The sequence below is a fragment of the Martes martes genome (genome assembly GCF_963455335.1).
Source record: "Martes martes genome assembly, chromosome: 10".
NCBI lineage: Eukaryota > Metazoa > Chordata > Mammalia > Carnivora > Mustelidae > Martes > Martes martes.
In genome coordinates, this window is record NC_137898.1 from 52,393,953 (window position 1) to 52,409,043 (window position 15,091).

The 15,091-nt window shown below is 44.6% G+C and overlaps 1 protein-coding gene across 1 annotated transcript; it reads right to left on the reverse strand.

Moving 5' to 3' along the window:
• Positions 1 to 7,399: 7,399 nt before the first annotated feature.
• On the reverse strand, positions 7,400 to 15,091 carry EIF3F (eukaryotic translation initiation factor 3 subunit F). The gene is made up of 8 exons (XM_080817607.1): positions 14,193 to 15,091; positions 11,494 to 11,564; positions 11,183 to 11,262; positions 10,620 to 10,757; positions 9,028 to 9,119; positions 8,454 to 8,590; positions 8,209 to 8,322; positions 7,400 to 7,626 (listed from the first exon to the last, which is right to left on the reverse strand). Exons 1-8 carry the CDS (start codon positions 14,596 to 14,598, stop codon positions 7,549 to 7,551), a joined length of 1,116 nt encoding a protein of 371 aa, XP_080673733.1. The 5' UTR covers positions 14,599 to 15,091; the 3' UTR covers positions 7,400 to 7,548.

The following is a 15,091-nucleotide window of genomic DNA, read 5'->3' on the forward strand; positions in this document are numbered from 1 at the left end:
AGAGCAAGTGCAAAGGAAGCCCAGCCTCCCAGGTATGGAGGCAGAGAGTCAGGCAAGATCACGATGAGACTTACAGGCTGTGGTAAGAAATGTGGACTTTATCCTGGGCTGTGATGAGAATGGATTCAAGAGGGTGAATAGGAAAACTTCCACTCTACTCTGCACTTACTATTCCCATCAAACAATTCTGTGACCAGATGTGTAGCTAATTTTCCCACATCAAGCAATTCACAGACATCAGCTGAGTGTCCTACAATTCAACTCAATTCTGACACTATAAACCTGGAGATTGTGTGAGATTTGAAGGTTAGGGGCTCAGTCCCACAAGAATGCCTTCCTCTACCCCCTTCAGATACCAGTCACAAGTCCAAGCTGTCCCTTGTGCTCTGACATACCAGCTATAAATTGGATCCCCCCTCTTGGGTTTGATTAATTTGCTACAGCACCTCACAGAACTCAGGAAAACAGTTTACTTACCATCACTGATTTACTAAAGAATATTAAAGGATTTGAATCAATAGTCAGGTGAAGAGATCCATAGGGTGAGGTCTGGAAGGGTCTCAAGGACAGGGGCTTCTGTTTCTGGAGTTTGGGGATACAGTACCTTCCTTACATGCATGTTGTTCCTAGACGCATTCTCACTCATCAACCTAGAGACTCTCCGAACTCTGTCCTTTGGGTTCTTGTGGAAGCCTCCTTTCATAGGCATGACTGATTAAATCACGAGGGTGGAAAGGGAGGGGAGAGTCAAGGATTCATCCAAGGTTTCTGGTTTTGACAATAGAGTACCTGGTATGTCATCACCTGAGAAAGGAAATTCAGGAGGTGATTTGTGGGAGAGGAAGAGATAATCAGTTCAATATGGGGCATGTTGAATTTAAGATGCTTTTGAGACCTCCAGGTGAGATATCTGGTGTCCATTTAACTAGTCTGCAATCAGTTCTGAATATGGGCCAGCACTAGAGCTGAAGACTGGCAATAATCGCAAAGGATTCTAGGAGGGGAGGGGAGTGGGGGTTTGGGTGAGCCTGGTGGTGGGTATTAAGGCACATATTGCATGGCGCACTGGGTGTGGTGCATAAACAATGAATTCTGAAACACTGAAAAGAAATTAAAAAAAAAAAAAAAAAGGGATTCTAGGAAATCTTCCTAGAAGATTTCCACACAGGGTGTGGAGTAGACAGTGAAGAGGCCCAGGCTGGAAGTCTAGGGGAATGAAACCTTAAGGGAGGCTCAGAGGAGGAAGTGATGTGGGAAACAAAGACAGAAGAAAAATTATTAAATTTCTTTACTACCTGCAGCCCATTGACAAGTCCTTGAAATAGGTAGCGTGACATTCCTCTAGGAACTCGGCTGCCTCAATGTTAATACTTTGCTAAGGTCAAAAGGCAATTCCCCCCCCCCCCCCCCCCCAGGATCCTGTAAGTCTACTTTAACATTTAAAAATTCCTTTGGAAACTTCCTTTATCTCTACTCCCCCTCCCTTGCCCCCATGATACATGTTAGCAATCATCCTCCAAGCATATGGCCCACTGATATACATCTAAAGGGTCTCATGACTGAGTTTTTATTGAACAGTAATAAATGACATTTTCCTAACAATAGCTAGCCTTCTCAGGATCCTGGAAACTTGTTTCCAAAATAACTGGGTGGCTTAGGCTCTAACCCCCTCCCAACTTGAAAGTATATAATGGGCCACTCCTCATGACCCCAGTGCAGCTCTTTCTGCCCATGGGTCCTGTCCCTGTGCTTGAATAAAATCACTTTTTCACACCAAAGATATCTCAAGAATTCTTTCTTGGCCATTGGCTTCCAACCCTAACATCTTTCCTACATCAGAAGGACCAGGCTAAAGCACAGAAAAGACTGGGCAAAGGGAATGGGAGAAAAGCAGAGGACTGTGTTGTCTTAGAACTTAGACAACACATACTGTCTGTCTCACCCAGATGCATTCTCAAGTTTTTAGCATATGCAAAACCACATACAAAGAGAATGTGTGAACACACATTCACAGTAAAAGCAAACTTGTGCACATGTTAGCACAGGCTGTTTAAAAAAAAAAATACAGTACCATCCTTTTTCTGTCAACCTAGGCATGGAGTGCTCTTTCCTTATGAACAGCTCCTTAGCCAAGAGTCAGCAACGACGGAGCCACATGGTTGACACCGTCTCTGAGCCTTTGCCAGCTTTCTGTGCTTAGAATGCTGTCTTCTTCTCTCTCCTTTTTCAGTCTGTTTCCTCCAGCTTGGATTTTACTTCCTAACTGGAAGCCGTCCATGACATCCAATGCCTTGTGATTCCCAATGCAATCACCTCTTTACTTGTCTGTCCCCTCCAGAAGGTTCTAAGCAGGCACCAGGACCCCTTGCTTAGCATATTGTTGGCATTTGGTGAATATTACTTTACTCAAATGAGTAAATTCTTCAGCCTTTCCTCAAAAACTTTGGTGCAGCCCCACAGTTTATCAAAGACATTGCAATTACTTAGCTGCGTTTACGACTTCACCATTTGGTCTGCTAAGGAATACAATTCAACTGAGTAAATGTGAAGATTTAATTGGCTTTGTTAAGCCATTCATGAGTTGGGCAGAGATGCAAGGAGAGATGCTCCCAGGAGTTGTACAAAATGGAAGGTCTTCATAGGAAAGAGGGTAGGGCATGTTATGGGCAAAATAAAAGGATTGTTTCAGGCCAGGACATATCCTTTTGGAGGGGAGGAGAAAGAAATGGCAGGGTTTTTCATTATCCAAATTGCCTCACTGGTGTTGGTCAGGAAATTTCAGATTTGACTATTAAAAGGTGACATTCCTGGGATAGGCTGAAACTAATTAAATCTTGCGGGGGGGAGGGTGGTGGTGCGCAGGGCAAATGACTCCATCTTGGGCTTTTTGAACAGGTCCCGACCTACCCATCTAACCCTAATTCTGGACACATTTCTCTATCTCTAAACTTCTACCACTCTAGCAGCCAGGCTTTCCATATACTAACATCCCTTCAATCATATTTATCAGAAACCAGGATCCTAAACTCCCATGTCTCATCACCCAAGTTCAACCAGTCTCCCCACAAACATGAGTCTGCCTTATAACATCCCCTTCAAATGGAGTCTTGTTACCATCCCCACTGCCACTGTCATCTGAGCTATCACAGAGGCCCTGACTTATCTTCCTGCCTCTGCTTTTTTCCCTTTCCATCCTTCCTCTGCACTACCAGGTGATCTTCCCGAAATCTCTAATTATCTAGTGCCTTCCCACTTCTCAAATAATACCCAATCTCCATAGTCTGATGGCCTTTATGGTCTACCTCCTGTACTAGCTCCCTTAGGTTCTGAACAGGTTAAGGTTTTTTTAATGTGTTTCCTCTGCCCCATTTATCCTTTCCTAATTTCCTTGTTAAAAATAAAGGCTAGCTCAGGTACCATGTCCTGGGTAGAATCTTCCCAGGCTCACCGACAGAGCTGATCAATCCTTGTAATATGCTCCTTTTACATTGCATTTTCGCCCTATTAGTGATTTCATTGGGCCACTAAACTGTGAAGCAGAGGGCTACAGAGCAAAGAAAAAATCTAGACCTGAATTAAAAGCATTTCATCACTAACTGTGTTCCCTTCCATAAGTAATATACTCATCTCTCTGTGCCCAGCTCCCTCTGTAATGTGAACTGACCAAACAAGAGAGGTGCTCAGAAAGTGCTAGATCCAGCACTCCTTTTCTACTGTTTTGCAACTAATTATTTACTTTTGCTTTCCCCAATGAGACGTGAACTCCTTAAGGCCAGTAACACGGAGTGCACATTATTCACCTAGTGCTGCATGGTATTTGGCAAATACTAAAATCTTAACACTAAATGAGTAAACAGTGAACACAAGCAAATGGCGTGCCCAGGCTTACTACCCACTATTAGTGTGATGAGATGGCTTCAGAGACTCATTGCCACTTGGCATCAATCTGCCTATTGAGTCAAGTGGTCCAGAATCAGAGTTCCTACAGGGCTAAGTCCAGGGGCTCAGTATACCGGAGGATCCACACCTGTGGGATCGATCTGTTCTGAGTCATCGTGTAATTCCAGGACCCAGATATCCAAGGGCTCAGGGTACTTCATTTAGGGTTAGGCCATCCAGTGAGGATTCTAATGTCAAAATGCTCATGATACCAGTGTAAATCGGGAAGACCTACAGGGAGGTAAAAAGGAAGGTGCAGGAATATGCCATCTATGCCTATGAAGCTAATGTTCTCTATCAGAGCAACCATCAGAATGAAGCTCTTTGACACTGGGTAAATGATTACTGAACAGCTTCAGAGGGGAAGAGGGACTCAGAAATGGGAGGGGTGGTGGGTCTGTGGCTTAGTAGGGCTACTTGGTTGGCATGGTTTGTAGGATTGGAAGGACTAATTAGTTTGGGGTGGCTAAGGTCTGTGGAATGTTTGGGCATGATTTGGGGGATAAGTAAGATGGGTTAGTATTTGAAGGTTCTAGCGTAGGAAATGCTTAGAACTGGCTGCGGGTGGGGTGGGGGTTCTTTGGAAAGCTGTTTGAGTAGGGGTAGGGAAAGTTTGGCTAAGATTGTTGAAGAGCCCTGAACAGGGAACTTTATGTAACAGGGTGGCGAGTGGGCCAGCTTTGGAGCATTATCTTCGTTGGTATAGGCTTATTCCAATTTTTGCTCAGACTGTGGAAGTCCCATCTTAGCCTTAACTTCCTAACCATTCCCAGTTGACTGCTGCTTCTCCTTTCAGTCATGGGATCCTCAAAACTGCTAGCAGTCACTGCTTCCCCATCCCACTCCGTACTGAATAGGAATGTGTGTGGCAGCCACCAGGCAGGGCAGGTAGCAAAGAACCCTGTATCGTGTGCTGAACCAAGGCATGCCAGGCGGTGGTTTCTCATGTGTTCTGCCTCATTTCCCAGGCCTCTTACGGTCCTAATTCACGCTACCTGCATTTCTCACTTGGACCACTCTACCCACCTTTCAGATGACCCATGGCATAACCCTAAAAGGTATTCCTGTCTCTTTCAGAAACTTCGTAGAGGTCTCCCTGAGCTATTCTGGTTCTGGCAAGCCTGCATCAACCATTCTCTTGCTAGCTGTCTTCTGCACCATGTCTCTTCACTGTGTCCAGGCCACGGTCTACCTCTGCTTCACTCAGTCTATTCTCACTCCCAGGAACGCCTCCTTGCCATCTTTCTAGCTCCATTCCTGGGGTCTAGGTTTACCTCCTCAGTGAATCTTCTGGGCTTCTGTAAGTTTATAATCTCAATTCCAGAAGAAATACTTTTGGCTGTCCCCGGCTTACAGACAGCACACTTCTTGAGAGATTTGTCCCCTGTCCTATCCTTCTCAAGAGGGTCAAAGGTGCCAGGCTCTGAGCAGCCTCTAAGGAAAGAGGAATGGTTAGATTTTGCATTTTAACTCTGTAACAATGTGCTGTCCTCGGAGGCTATTTTTTTTTATTGAACACTTTAAGATAGCATCCTGCTTACAGTTGTAGGACAACTCTCTGCATCCATGTTTTAGTTGTGTCTCCTGCAAACAAAGTATGGCTGGGGTTTGTTTTGCTTTAAAATTCAATCTTTTTTTCCTTCATTACTTTAATCCTTTTTACATTTCTTGTGGTTACTGTATCTCGACTTATTTTTACCATCTTTATTAATTTACTTTACCCACTTTTTTCATGTTTTCTCATTTCTCAACTTTAAAAAATTTCTTTCCATTTTCTTATTCCATTATTTCCTATCATGGAGGTTATGTATGTTTTCAGTGATCAACCATGGCATTTTAGCAAGCATATTAAAAAAAACTCAGTTGGTATTAAACCACCCCTCCAAAAAACAGAACACAAACACCTGAACTCTGATCAACCCTTTTCCCATTATGCATGTTATTTTTAACCTCACAATCTGGCATAACTTTTATCATCTCATGTATTTATGTTTGCCTACATGTAAAAAAGTATCAGGATGCCTGGGTGGCTCAGTGGGTTAGGCCGCTGCCTTCGGCTCAGGTCATGATCCCAGGATCCTGGGACTGAGTCCCACATGGGGGACTTGTTTGGTGGGGAGCCTGTTTCTCCCTCTGCCTGCTCTGACTGCCGCTCCCTCTGCTTGTGCTCTCTCTGACAAATAAATAAAATCTTAAAAAAAAAAAAGTATCATTATACCTATCTTACAACCCCAAGAACTTGTATTTCCTAAGGTTACGTATCAGAATCAGAACTGGGATCCAGGATGGGGTTCCTAAGTTTCTTATTACTTTTGAACTGTTCTCAGTTTTAGACATAATAGCTACCACTTCCCATATGCTCTCTGTCATAAGGCACTATGTTTGCACGTTAACCTGATAGTCACTACTTCACCAAAATCACACAATATTCTAATGGGCTATGTATTATTATGATCTGCACTTTACGACCCTCAGATTTTGTCTTTCCTAAGGTTATAGATCTCAGAACCAGAATCAGGACCAGGCCTTTTTGATAACCACTTGCCTTCACTCGCCTTTTCATTTCAATATGTAACCAACCTTTGTAATGACCCCTTTCTTTCTCAACCTAAGACATCTAGCAGTACCCAGGAAGAACACTCTAGGAAATCAGATGAAAGGGCTGTCGGATGTCACTGCTATCCCACAAAATCCCTGGGAAATGTCATCTAGTCTTTGCTTAGACTCTGCCATTGGCACATCTCAACATAACCGAAAGAGTTCATCTTAAGTTACATATTACCCAAGAAATTTGGAGTTTTGGGGAAATCTCCTTAATCTATAGATGCTAATGACCACAGTCACTGCTCTTTCAGTTCAGATTAAGTATCCAATTCTCTTAATTATTTTCCCTCCATGAATTCTCATTTTTACTTCCTGTGGAAACCACACGACCCATCAAGAAATGGTTCAGAGTACTGTCAGTGAATACCTTTTCAGACTGAAAGCCAAAAGAAAAATTTGGTAAAGTGCAGTTAATCCTCAGAAGACTGTCTTTCCACCAGCACAGACGGATCCCAGGACTAAGATTTGTACCCACTCCCTTCTTTCCTCTCCACTCACTCACTAGCACATGCTCTAGGTACTCCTAACTGTGCACAGGGCAACACTTTGTACTGTCATTCACTTAAGGTGCCATGGAAGAGAAATGATAAAAAGCTATTTTCTGGAGGCCCAGTTTGCTCTAATCATAGGCAAAAGAGTGGGAATAAAGCACCTTTATAAAACCAGTGTGCAAAGGCTATCTGGTCTGATGTCAGGTGAAGATAAACTGACTTGAGCTTGGGCTATGGGTGCAACGACTGATGGAGAGTCATAAACACACAACCAACTTCTACCCAGAGTATTCACCTCCTGGTTTCTGCGTGAGCTCTATGACAGTTTTTTCCCCCCGCCCAGCAGTAAACTCATGTAAGATGGATTCATTTACAAAAGGTAGGCTACATTTATTTAGAGTCACAAGCACTTGACTGACTCGGTGTGACTCAAACCACAAGAAAACCATTCTACTTCACTCCATTCTGAGTCCTAGGGTGGCCCAGACTGGCAGGAGTGCTGCGTGGGGCCCATTCACAGGTTTACAAGTTTCTCATTGAGGGCAATCTGTGACTGTGTGAGATTGGCCAGGTAGGTCACCATCAGCAGGTCCTGGAAGAGGAAGAAGCCACAATGAGTGAGGGGTTGGGTGGAAAGGGAGAAGAAAGTCTGGCGTTGGCCAGCTCCATGGTGGACACTGGCTATGAGGACAGTCCTGGGTAACGACAGCTCAGGAAGAGACTGGGCAAGAGTTGAAGGTGGAAGATAAGAAGGAATTGTTTGAGAATACTTTTCATCTCTACTGATACACTAATAAACTTGGGGTGCTTTAATCAAGATCTATGGGTAGAATATGGAGGGAGTAGTATCTGTGAACTCAAGACGGGGAAAATGAGAAATTGCATTTTCATTAACCTCTGGATTTAGCATTTTTTTCAACCATGAATCTAGGTAACAAGTCACAGTAGTATCAGCAGTTCCTGAGATAATGGAATCAAGGAAGAGAAGGTGGGGGGATCTCCAAGCACATGTACTATCTCTTCCTTTCTCCCAACCTGGACTGCAAGGGGCCAAAGGCAAAGCCCCTCCTCCTCTGTTCCCCTCCAGGTCATCTCCCCCAATTCCCTTCACATCCATGCATGAGCTGAGGTGGGGGAAGACTCAAGCTCCCAGAAGCCCAGGGACAGCACTCACATTGATGTTGCTGTTGAGCATGGTCTCAAAGTCATCAGGAACTATCTTGGGTACTTGGTTAACCAGACTCATCAAGAAGCGGCCCACGGTATTGTCAGCTGACACCTTTCCGGACTGAGCACCAAACAAAGATTCAATGAGGCACAGTTAATTCTCACCACCAAGGACTGCCATTTGCCAGCACATCTCTCAGTGACCTCGGAGTAGAGATCTATGCCCTCCTTTCTTTCCTTCCCCTTCCTCACCAGCACATCCTCTGCATACTGCAACACTGTGCTCAGGGCATCCTGGATGCGAGCTGATGCCCCTCCTACTTGCTGCAAGTCGCTTGAGAGTCCAATCACCCGGTTGGGGCTAAAACAGGTCTTCATGATCAGGTCAACTGTGGGAGTGGGATGGGGAATAGAAGAGGCACAGAGATTTCAGTCATGCCATCAGGAAAGAGATGATCTCTAATCATTCTGTGAACTCTCCCACCTCCTACTGGACACAGCCAACTTCTCTAAACTCCCCTGCTCTGCCCTTATTAACTTTTCTTCCTCCGGTTAGAGCTCAACTTCTGTATGTAGTATGCTAATTACTGGGTTTGCTCTTACATGAATGGTCACATAGCCTCTGGTACTGATCATTTCCCAACTCTAATAATTCCACAAATAATTCCTGAAAGCCCATTTATAAAGGAGAATGACTGTGACTTTAATCACAAATCTCAGATCAATGGTTTCTCTTCAACCCAAAGCCCTCTACTCGTTAGAAAGCGGCAAACCCCTCCCCTGAAAAATGCCAGGCCTCAAAAGAAGGTATCAGAAGGTTACTCACCTCCAATGCGTTCAGTGTCATAATACGCATATTTCACTGTGAGAGGTGTGAACATCACCCCCATGGTTCTCCCAGGGACACCCATTAAAGTGCTGGGGAGAGAGAAGTCAAGGTAAACAAATGGACTTGGGAGAGAGCTTTCTACTCTAGGCTGGGAAAGCAGTTATACCAAGAGTATGGGTTCCCCAGTTCTGAGATAAGAAGGCTAGAACCACCGAAACCTGAGATCTTGTGGGAGCAAGTCACTTTTTTCCCTCTAGCCCATTCCATATACAAACCTTGGGCTGGGAGAGGGCACTCAGAGTTCAGACGTGACCTGTCCCTTCAGAGGACTGCTTCACTCACTGTACACCTCAGTGATGAAACAAGACATTGGATTTCCCTGTGGAGCTGGCTGACCAGATATCTACCCCCACAGAAATATGAGATTGAGCCGTTCATCAGCACGGAAAAAAGCCAATTAACTCCAGCCCACCAAGACTAGATTGGGTGCTATAAGTCATCTCACTAAAGGTGACTGCTTTCACTATGTCAACAACATTATTTTCAACCGGACCATGAAGAGTCTGAAATATCTGAAAAGGCTAAGAAATCAGGCAATGACTAAAGCTTAGTGGTACACCAACTAGCCCATAAGCACCCACCATCATTGTCTCTCCGCGTCGTGGCTAACTGGTTACATTACGATACACACACAGCACAAAGCCAAACTCAGTAAGAGAGGCACTAACAACCGCCTTCACTCTAACCTGAAAAGATAATCCTTCCAACTCCTCCAACAGCCCCTTCTTTAGCATGCCAAGGGAGCCTTTCCCAACCTCCCCCATCAATGGGCATTTTAACCACCTGCAAGCTCAGTGTGTCAAAACTATAATGTTATTGCCATCAAAACTGTACTCAACCCTGGTAAGAGATGTATTCAAAAAAGCTCAGTCAGGTGCCTATGTGGCTCAGTGGGTTAAGCCTCTGCCTTCGGCTCAGGTCATGATCTCAGGGTCCTGGGATCAAGTCCCACATCGGGCTCTCTGCTCGGGAGGGAGCCTGCTTCCTCCTCTTTCTCTCTCTGCCTGCCTCTCTGCCTACTTGTGATCTCTCTCTGTCAAATAAATAAATAAAATCTTAAAAAAAAAAAAACAAAAAAGCTCAGTCATCTTTTAACCCGCACTACTCCAAGTCCTGTGTTCAGTTCTTGGGCTAATGGCAAACTAAAGGTGGACTCAGAAAAACAGAAGGATCGTGACCAAAATACCACATGAGGATCAGCTATAGGAACCACGAAGAGTTCGTTTATAGAAAAGATGACATGATAATCATGACAGTGTGTGTAACTACCTAAAGGGCTGTTATTTGAAATTGGTTAAGAAACTGGATACCACAACTGGTATCAGTGAGTGGATATTTCAGGGACAGATTTTGTTGCAGAGTAAAGCTGTTCTAATAATAACTGCTGAGAGTGAGTAATGGGCTTCCATAGGAGGCAATGAGCTATATGCTGAAAGATTAAACCTGCTTTGGGTTAAAGTGGGTGTCATCCAGGCACGGTATGAACTAGATAAGCCTTTTACGCCCTTGTGTCCCCAAACACTGGTCACCTGACATAGGCCTTGATGCTCATGCGGCCATTCTGAAGGCTCGTGTCCACGGTGAGGTGAATGGGGTTGGGTGCTTCCCGGCTGTAGTACTCATGGATCAGCACAGAGTGCTCTGTGATGTCATGGCCTGTAGCATACCTGGAAAATGGAACATAGTGTGGATTCATGTCTACATGTGACATTAAGACCAAACACGATGGTGACATGGGTGTCTCTAGGTACCTGACACTTCTATGGCACTGTTACCCCAGTGACACCCCAAATGTAAAAATAATAGATAAACTGGAAACTGTATCAAATCAGATCAAAAGCTGACTCTCAGAGCTCTTGCAACATTTTAAGTAACCAGCAAGGCAAAAATACTTGCTCAGTAAAAGCTACATTTCAAAGTAAATATTCCTGGCCTCATCAGATCAGAATTGCCAGCAAAACACACTAAATTTGTAGATCCTTGAGGTAATACACTTCCAACATTCTGTCTCCATAAGAGTATAATGCTTAGTCTGGTGGCAAAAAAACCATGGCAATCACCGAAACTTTCCATTTCCCCCGCTTCAACTTACCAGCCCAGGATCAGCTCATTTGGAGAGACTTTCTTGTGTAATTCATACATGTTCTTAGCAAATTCCATGTCAACAGCCACCTAAGAAGGCAGGCAGAAAAGGAGGCTAAGAAGCTAGAAGTTCATGGAAAAAAGTGAAAGAGAAGGACAAGGGGCCACCCCCAGCAGACAAAAGAGGCCCAGTAAGTAAGTATACATAAAAAACAGCTCTTTGAACTGCCAGACGCCCAGTGACGAGCTCAACTACTGTGCTTAAGGAGAGCCTAGCGAACAACTACAGATCACACAATGGCAGCTCAAGCTCCCACTCACCTCATCTTCTGACTCATTGTGCGGCACTGAAAAGCAGTTAGTCACCTCCACTGAATGCTTGTCAACGGTTCCTGTGAGAGAGAATTGCCCATGTTTTATAAAACCCTAGAGCTCTCAAGAGCCTCTGACCACTTTCCAAATGCTTTCAGTGGCTTCCTCAAAGTCAATGAACGAAAAATTGAACTCATAAGCTCCAAGTTCAGGCATGTGCATCAATGGAACCAGGATTCTCCAGAGAACTGAAGCTCTGAGTGATCTTTTTCCTTTAACCACCAATGAACGGGCCTATTCTTCTTCCTTCACAAGCTCTTCTGCTATCTGTTCTTTCCTGCTACCAGTGCTGTGCCAGACTGTCACTCTGTGATCTTCACTTTTTAGCCACTAGGTTTTCTCTTATAATTCAATCTGCAAAACTACCTGGAAAATTCTGACAATGTCTACAAAGGCCACCCATACAGAAGCCTAGCCTCAGAGTACAATTTTAGGGACCTTCACCTGTACCTCCCTTCAGCCATCTAGTCCCATGGTCATAACCTTAGCCCCATCATCAACCAGAAACCTTCTACCTGTGAATCTTAAACATTAGTATAGTCTTTTACCACAAGCTTCTATTCTAGTTCTGATACTCTTACTCCTATTACGTTTGTTTCTTGACCTAAGACTGCTAGTCCCTCCAGTTCTCCATCTTTCTCTAACCTACTGGCACAACCCATACAAGGCTTCAAGCTCTTCCCCCTCTGCCACAGACCACAACGCTTCCCGGTGTTGAGGCTGGGGTCTGGCCAGGGGCCGCAGCTGTCTGTCTGTTTTATTCCACTTCACTATGGTTTCTGTTCCTATAGCTGAAACAGTCTCCAAACCCAGTGGATAAATATATTCTATTTTATTTGACTTTTCATCAGCATTCAATAAACTTGACATTTCAAACTTCTGAAGCAGTTTTAATTCTTCTATAGTTCCATGCCACTAACCTTCATCTTGAATTCAAGGTTAGAGAAGTTTTATCCAACTCTAAATTCTAAACACCTAACAGTTTTATAGTACTTAAGAGGTTCTAGTGACTTCATTTAACCAAATTAAGTATGTTTCACGAGACAGTTTTAAGCTCCCAGTGAGCAGTCTATGTTTCGTTCTTCAGTAAGTACCGTCTTTATAACACCTAGCACTGGACCATGATCCCAGTCTAGAAGAAGGATCTAAAGATCTAGATTATGGTTAGTGTAACTAGGATCACTACAGTATCTGGGGCACTTAGTGGTCTCCCCGGGTGAAGAACTGTTTCTTTAGTTAAACAACTCCAGTGAGTTTGGAACATGTGGCAGTGCAGCTAAAAGATTAAATTAGTATTTGTCAAGTGCCAAGTTAGTGTTGCAAAAATCATTTATAACAGAAGCTCAAAGCAGGACACAGTTACAGAATGCTATTATACTTTGGGAGGGTTAAGCATGGAGGTGAGGGTAGTAGTGTAAGATGAAGAACTGACACTTAACACTTTTCCTGGGATCCTGGAAAATGAGTGGAACTTAAATGACGGAGAGCAGGGAAGCCACTTGGGGCAAAGAGAATACAAAGGCTTGGTTTGAGGAAAATCTTGACAATGTTTGAAAGATAACGGATCAACTGAAGTTTCTGTAAATTGCTAAACCTTCAAAGACAGAGAGTGGGAGAGAGTAAGTGTGTGTATGTGTGCATGTGCGCATGCTGGTGGGGGTATACAGCCCTGATGTGGTAGACAGCAACCAACAGCCATTTTGTACCTCATGCGTGCGAGCAGTTAGATGCTTATGATAATAATTTAGTTCTTGCAAAGACTAAGTCTTAATTAATTAGACCCTGAAAGAACTAGACTTTAGGTAATTTGTCCCAAGGCACATGGTTAATATTTGGTGAAATCTACTTACAAATCTTGTCCTCTTTGCAACACACCACTTGTCTTCTATGGTGGAAGGACAATTACATATTTAAGAATAAGAAAAATGAGGAATAAGGCTAGAGTGGATTCACAAAGGTATCTAAATTAGTGAAAAGATGGGGTGAAAATGACTTTGATGGGATCAGCAGTCCCCAGAGAAAGGGGCACGTTATCAGTAATCCTTCTTTACTGCTTCTCAGTTTTACAAATTAACATTTTCAGGGAGACAACAGAACAGAAGACCAGGATTAAATGTTTAGGAAAGCAAAATATTATTGAAACCCTAAATGAGTTTCTGCCAAACTGGTTTACTTGTTCAAAGGAATGTCTTTTTACAGATGTCACCACTCCTTTGCCAAGTGGTTAAAAACGTCTTTGCAAACACCTGGAATATAAAGACATTTAGTCCGTAAAAGTGTGTGTGTGGGGGGCGAGATCACTGGATTTGGGGAGTCAAACGTTTTTGACTTCTTAGCATCTGAACTCATTTTTGGCAGTTTGGGACTAATCACGCTTGACCTGAAATAATACTGGGAAGATTAAAAATAAAATGTAAATCATTCGGCACATGGTATTTATTCAATAACTCCATACTGCTTACGTATTTTATGTCGACCAAAGTGACAGCAATCTGGCAGAAAAGTAAAAATTCCTTAAGGAGATAAATCGCGGCAGGAAGGTGGGATGGAGAAACAGGTAAGAGGTAAATGCGGATGGGACGAGCAGTGAACAAGATAAAAGGGAGCTGGGAGGTGGAAGAGAATGTCAATTCGGTGTGACCACTTACCAAGCAGGGTCCCGATAACTCGGGCAGCGCCCTCGTTGCGTCGCTCGTAGCTGTCCACGATGGAGGCCAAAATGACCGGATGCAGCCGGACCACACGGCCGCCGGGGAAGGGGCCTGGGAGGGCAGGACCCGGCAGCGACTGCGCCGGAGTCTGCGCTGGGGCCGGCGTTGAGGCCGGGGTCTGGCCCGGAGCCGCAGTCGTGGCCGCTGCAGCCGCCGAGTCTGAGGATGAGGCTGGAGCCGGCGCCGGAGCTGGGACCGGCGCCGGAGCCGGAGCGGGCGCTGGCGCTGAGGCTGGGGTTGGGGCCGGGGCTGGGACTGAAGCTGGGGCCGCGGCCGCCGCCGGGGCGGGGGCTGGAGCTGGATTGGCGGCAGGAGCACTCGCCGGTGCAGCCGGTGTGGCCATCTTGTTGAACGAGAAGGAGGTAGAAGCGGAAGGGAGGGACTTGAAGAATATTAGGAGCACGATAGGCTGAATATGCACCACGTGAGCTAGATCTTTGCGCCTACTGGTTACGGATGATGCTTCTCCTGGAGCCACAATTTCCTGCTGTGAGTTTGTGCTCTTTGATTTCTGTCCGATGAGCAATCAGTGGGAATCGAGCTAAGTAGTTCCGAACAAACTTGGGAAGGCGGGGTCGGAAGAGGAACATGTTCGTCTGCTCAGCTGCCGCCAGATGGACCCAGAGAGCGGAGAATGGGTCGCAATTCCGGTCTTCTGATTTCAAAGGAAGAGGGAATGTTAAAGTGCTTTTTAAAGGTACTTCTTGACAGCATCATGAGATGTCAGTGCGGTGACTTACTCATTCACCAGTTTGAATATCTGCCAGACGCTGTTTTAGGCGCTTGGAATATACATCATTGAACAAAACGAGGATCGTTGTCCTCGAAGAATTGAT

Bases quoted from the DNA above. Each gene is read 5' to 3' on its own strand.
- EIF3F (XM_080817607.1), bottom strand. From the start codon at position 14,598: ATGGCCACACCGGCTGCACCGGCGAGTGCTCCTGCCGCCAATCCAGCT. The intron at 10,758-11,182 runs GTAAGTTGAAGC...TCCATTTTCCAG, and splicing joins AATGAGCTGATCCTGGGCTG to GTATGCTACAGGCCATGACA. The intron at 9,120-10,619 runs GTGACCAGTGTT...CTCTCTCCCCAG, and splicing joins AGCATCAAGGCCTATGTCAG to CACTTTAATGGGTGTCCCTG.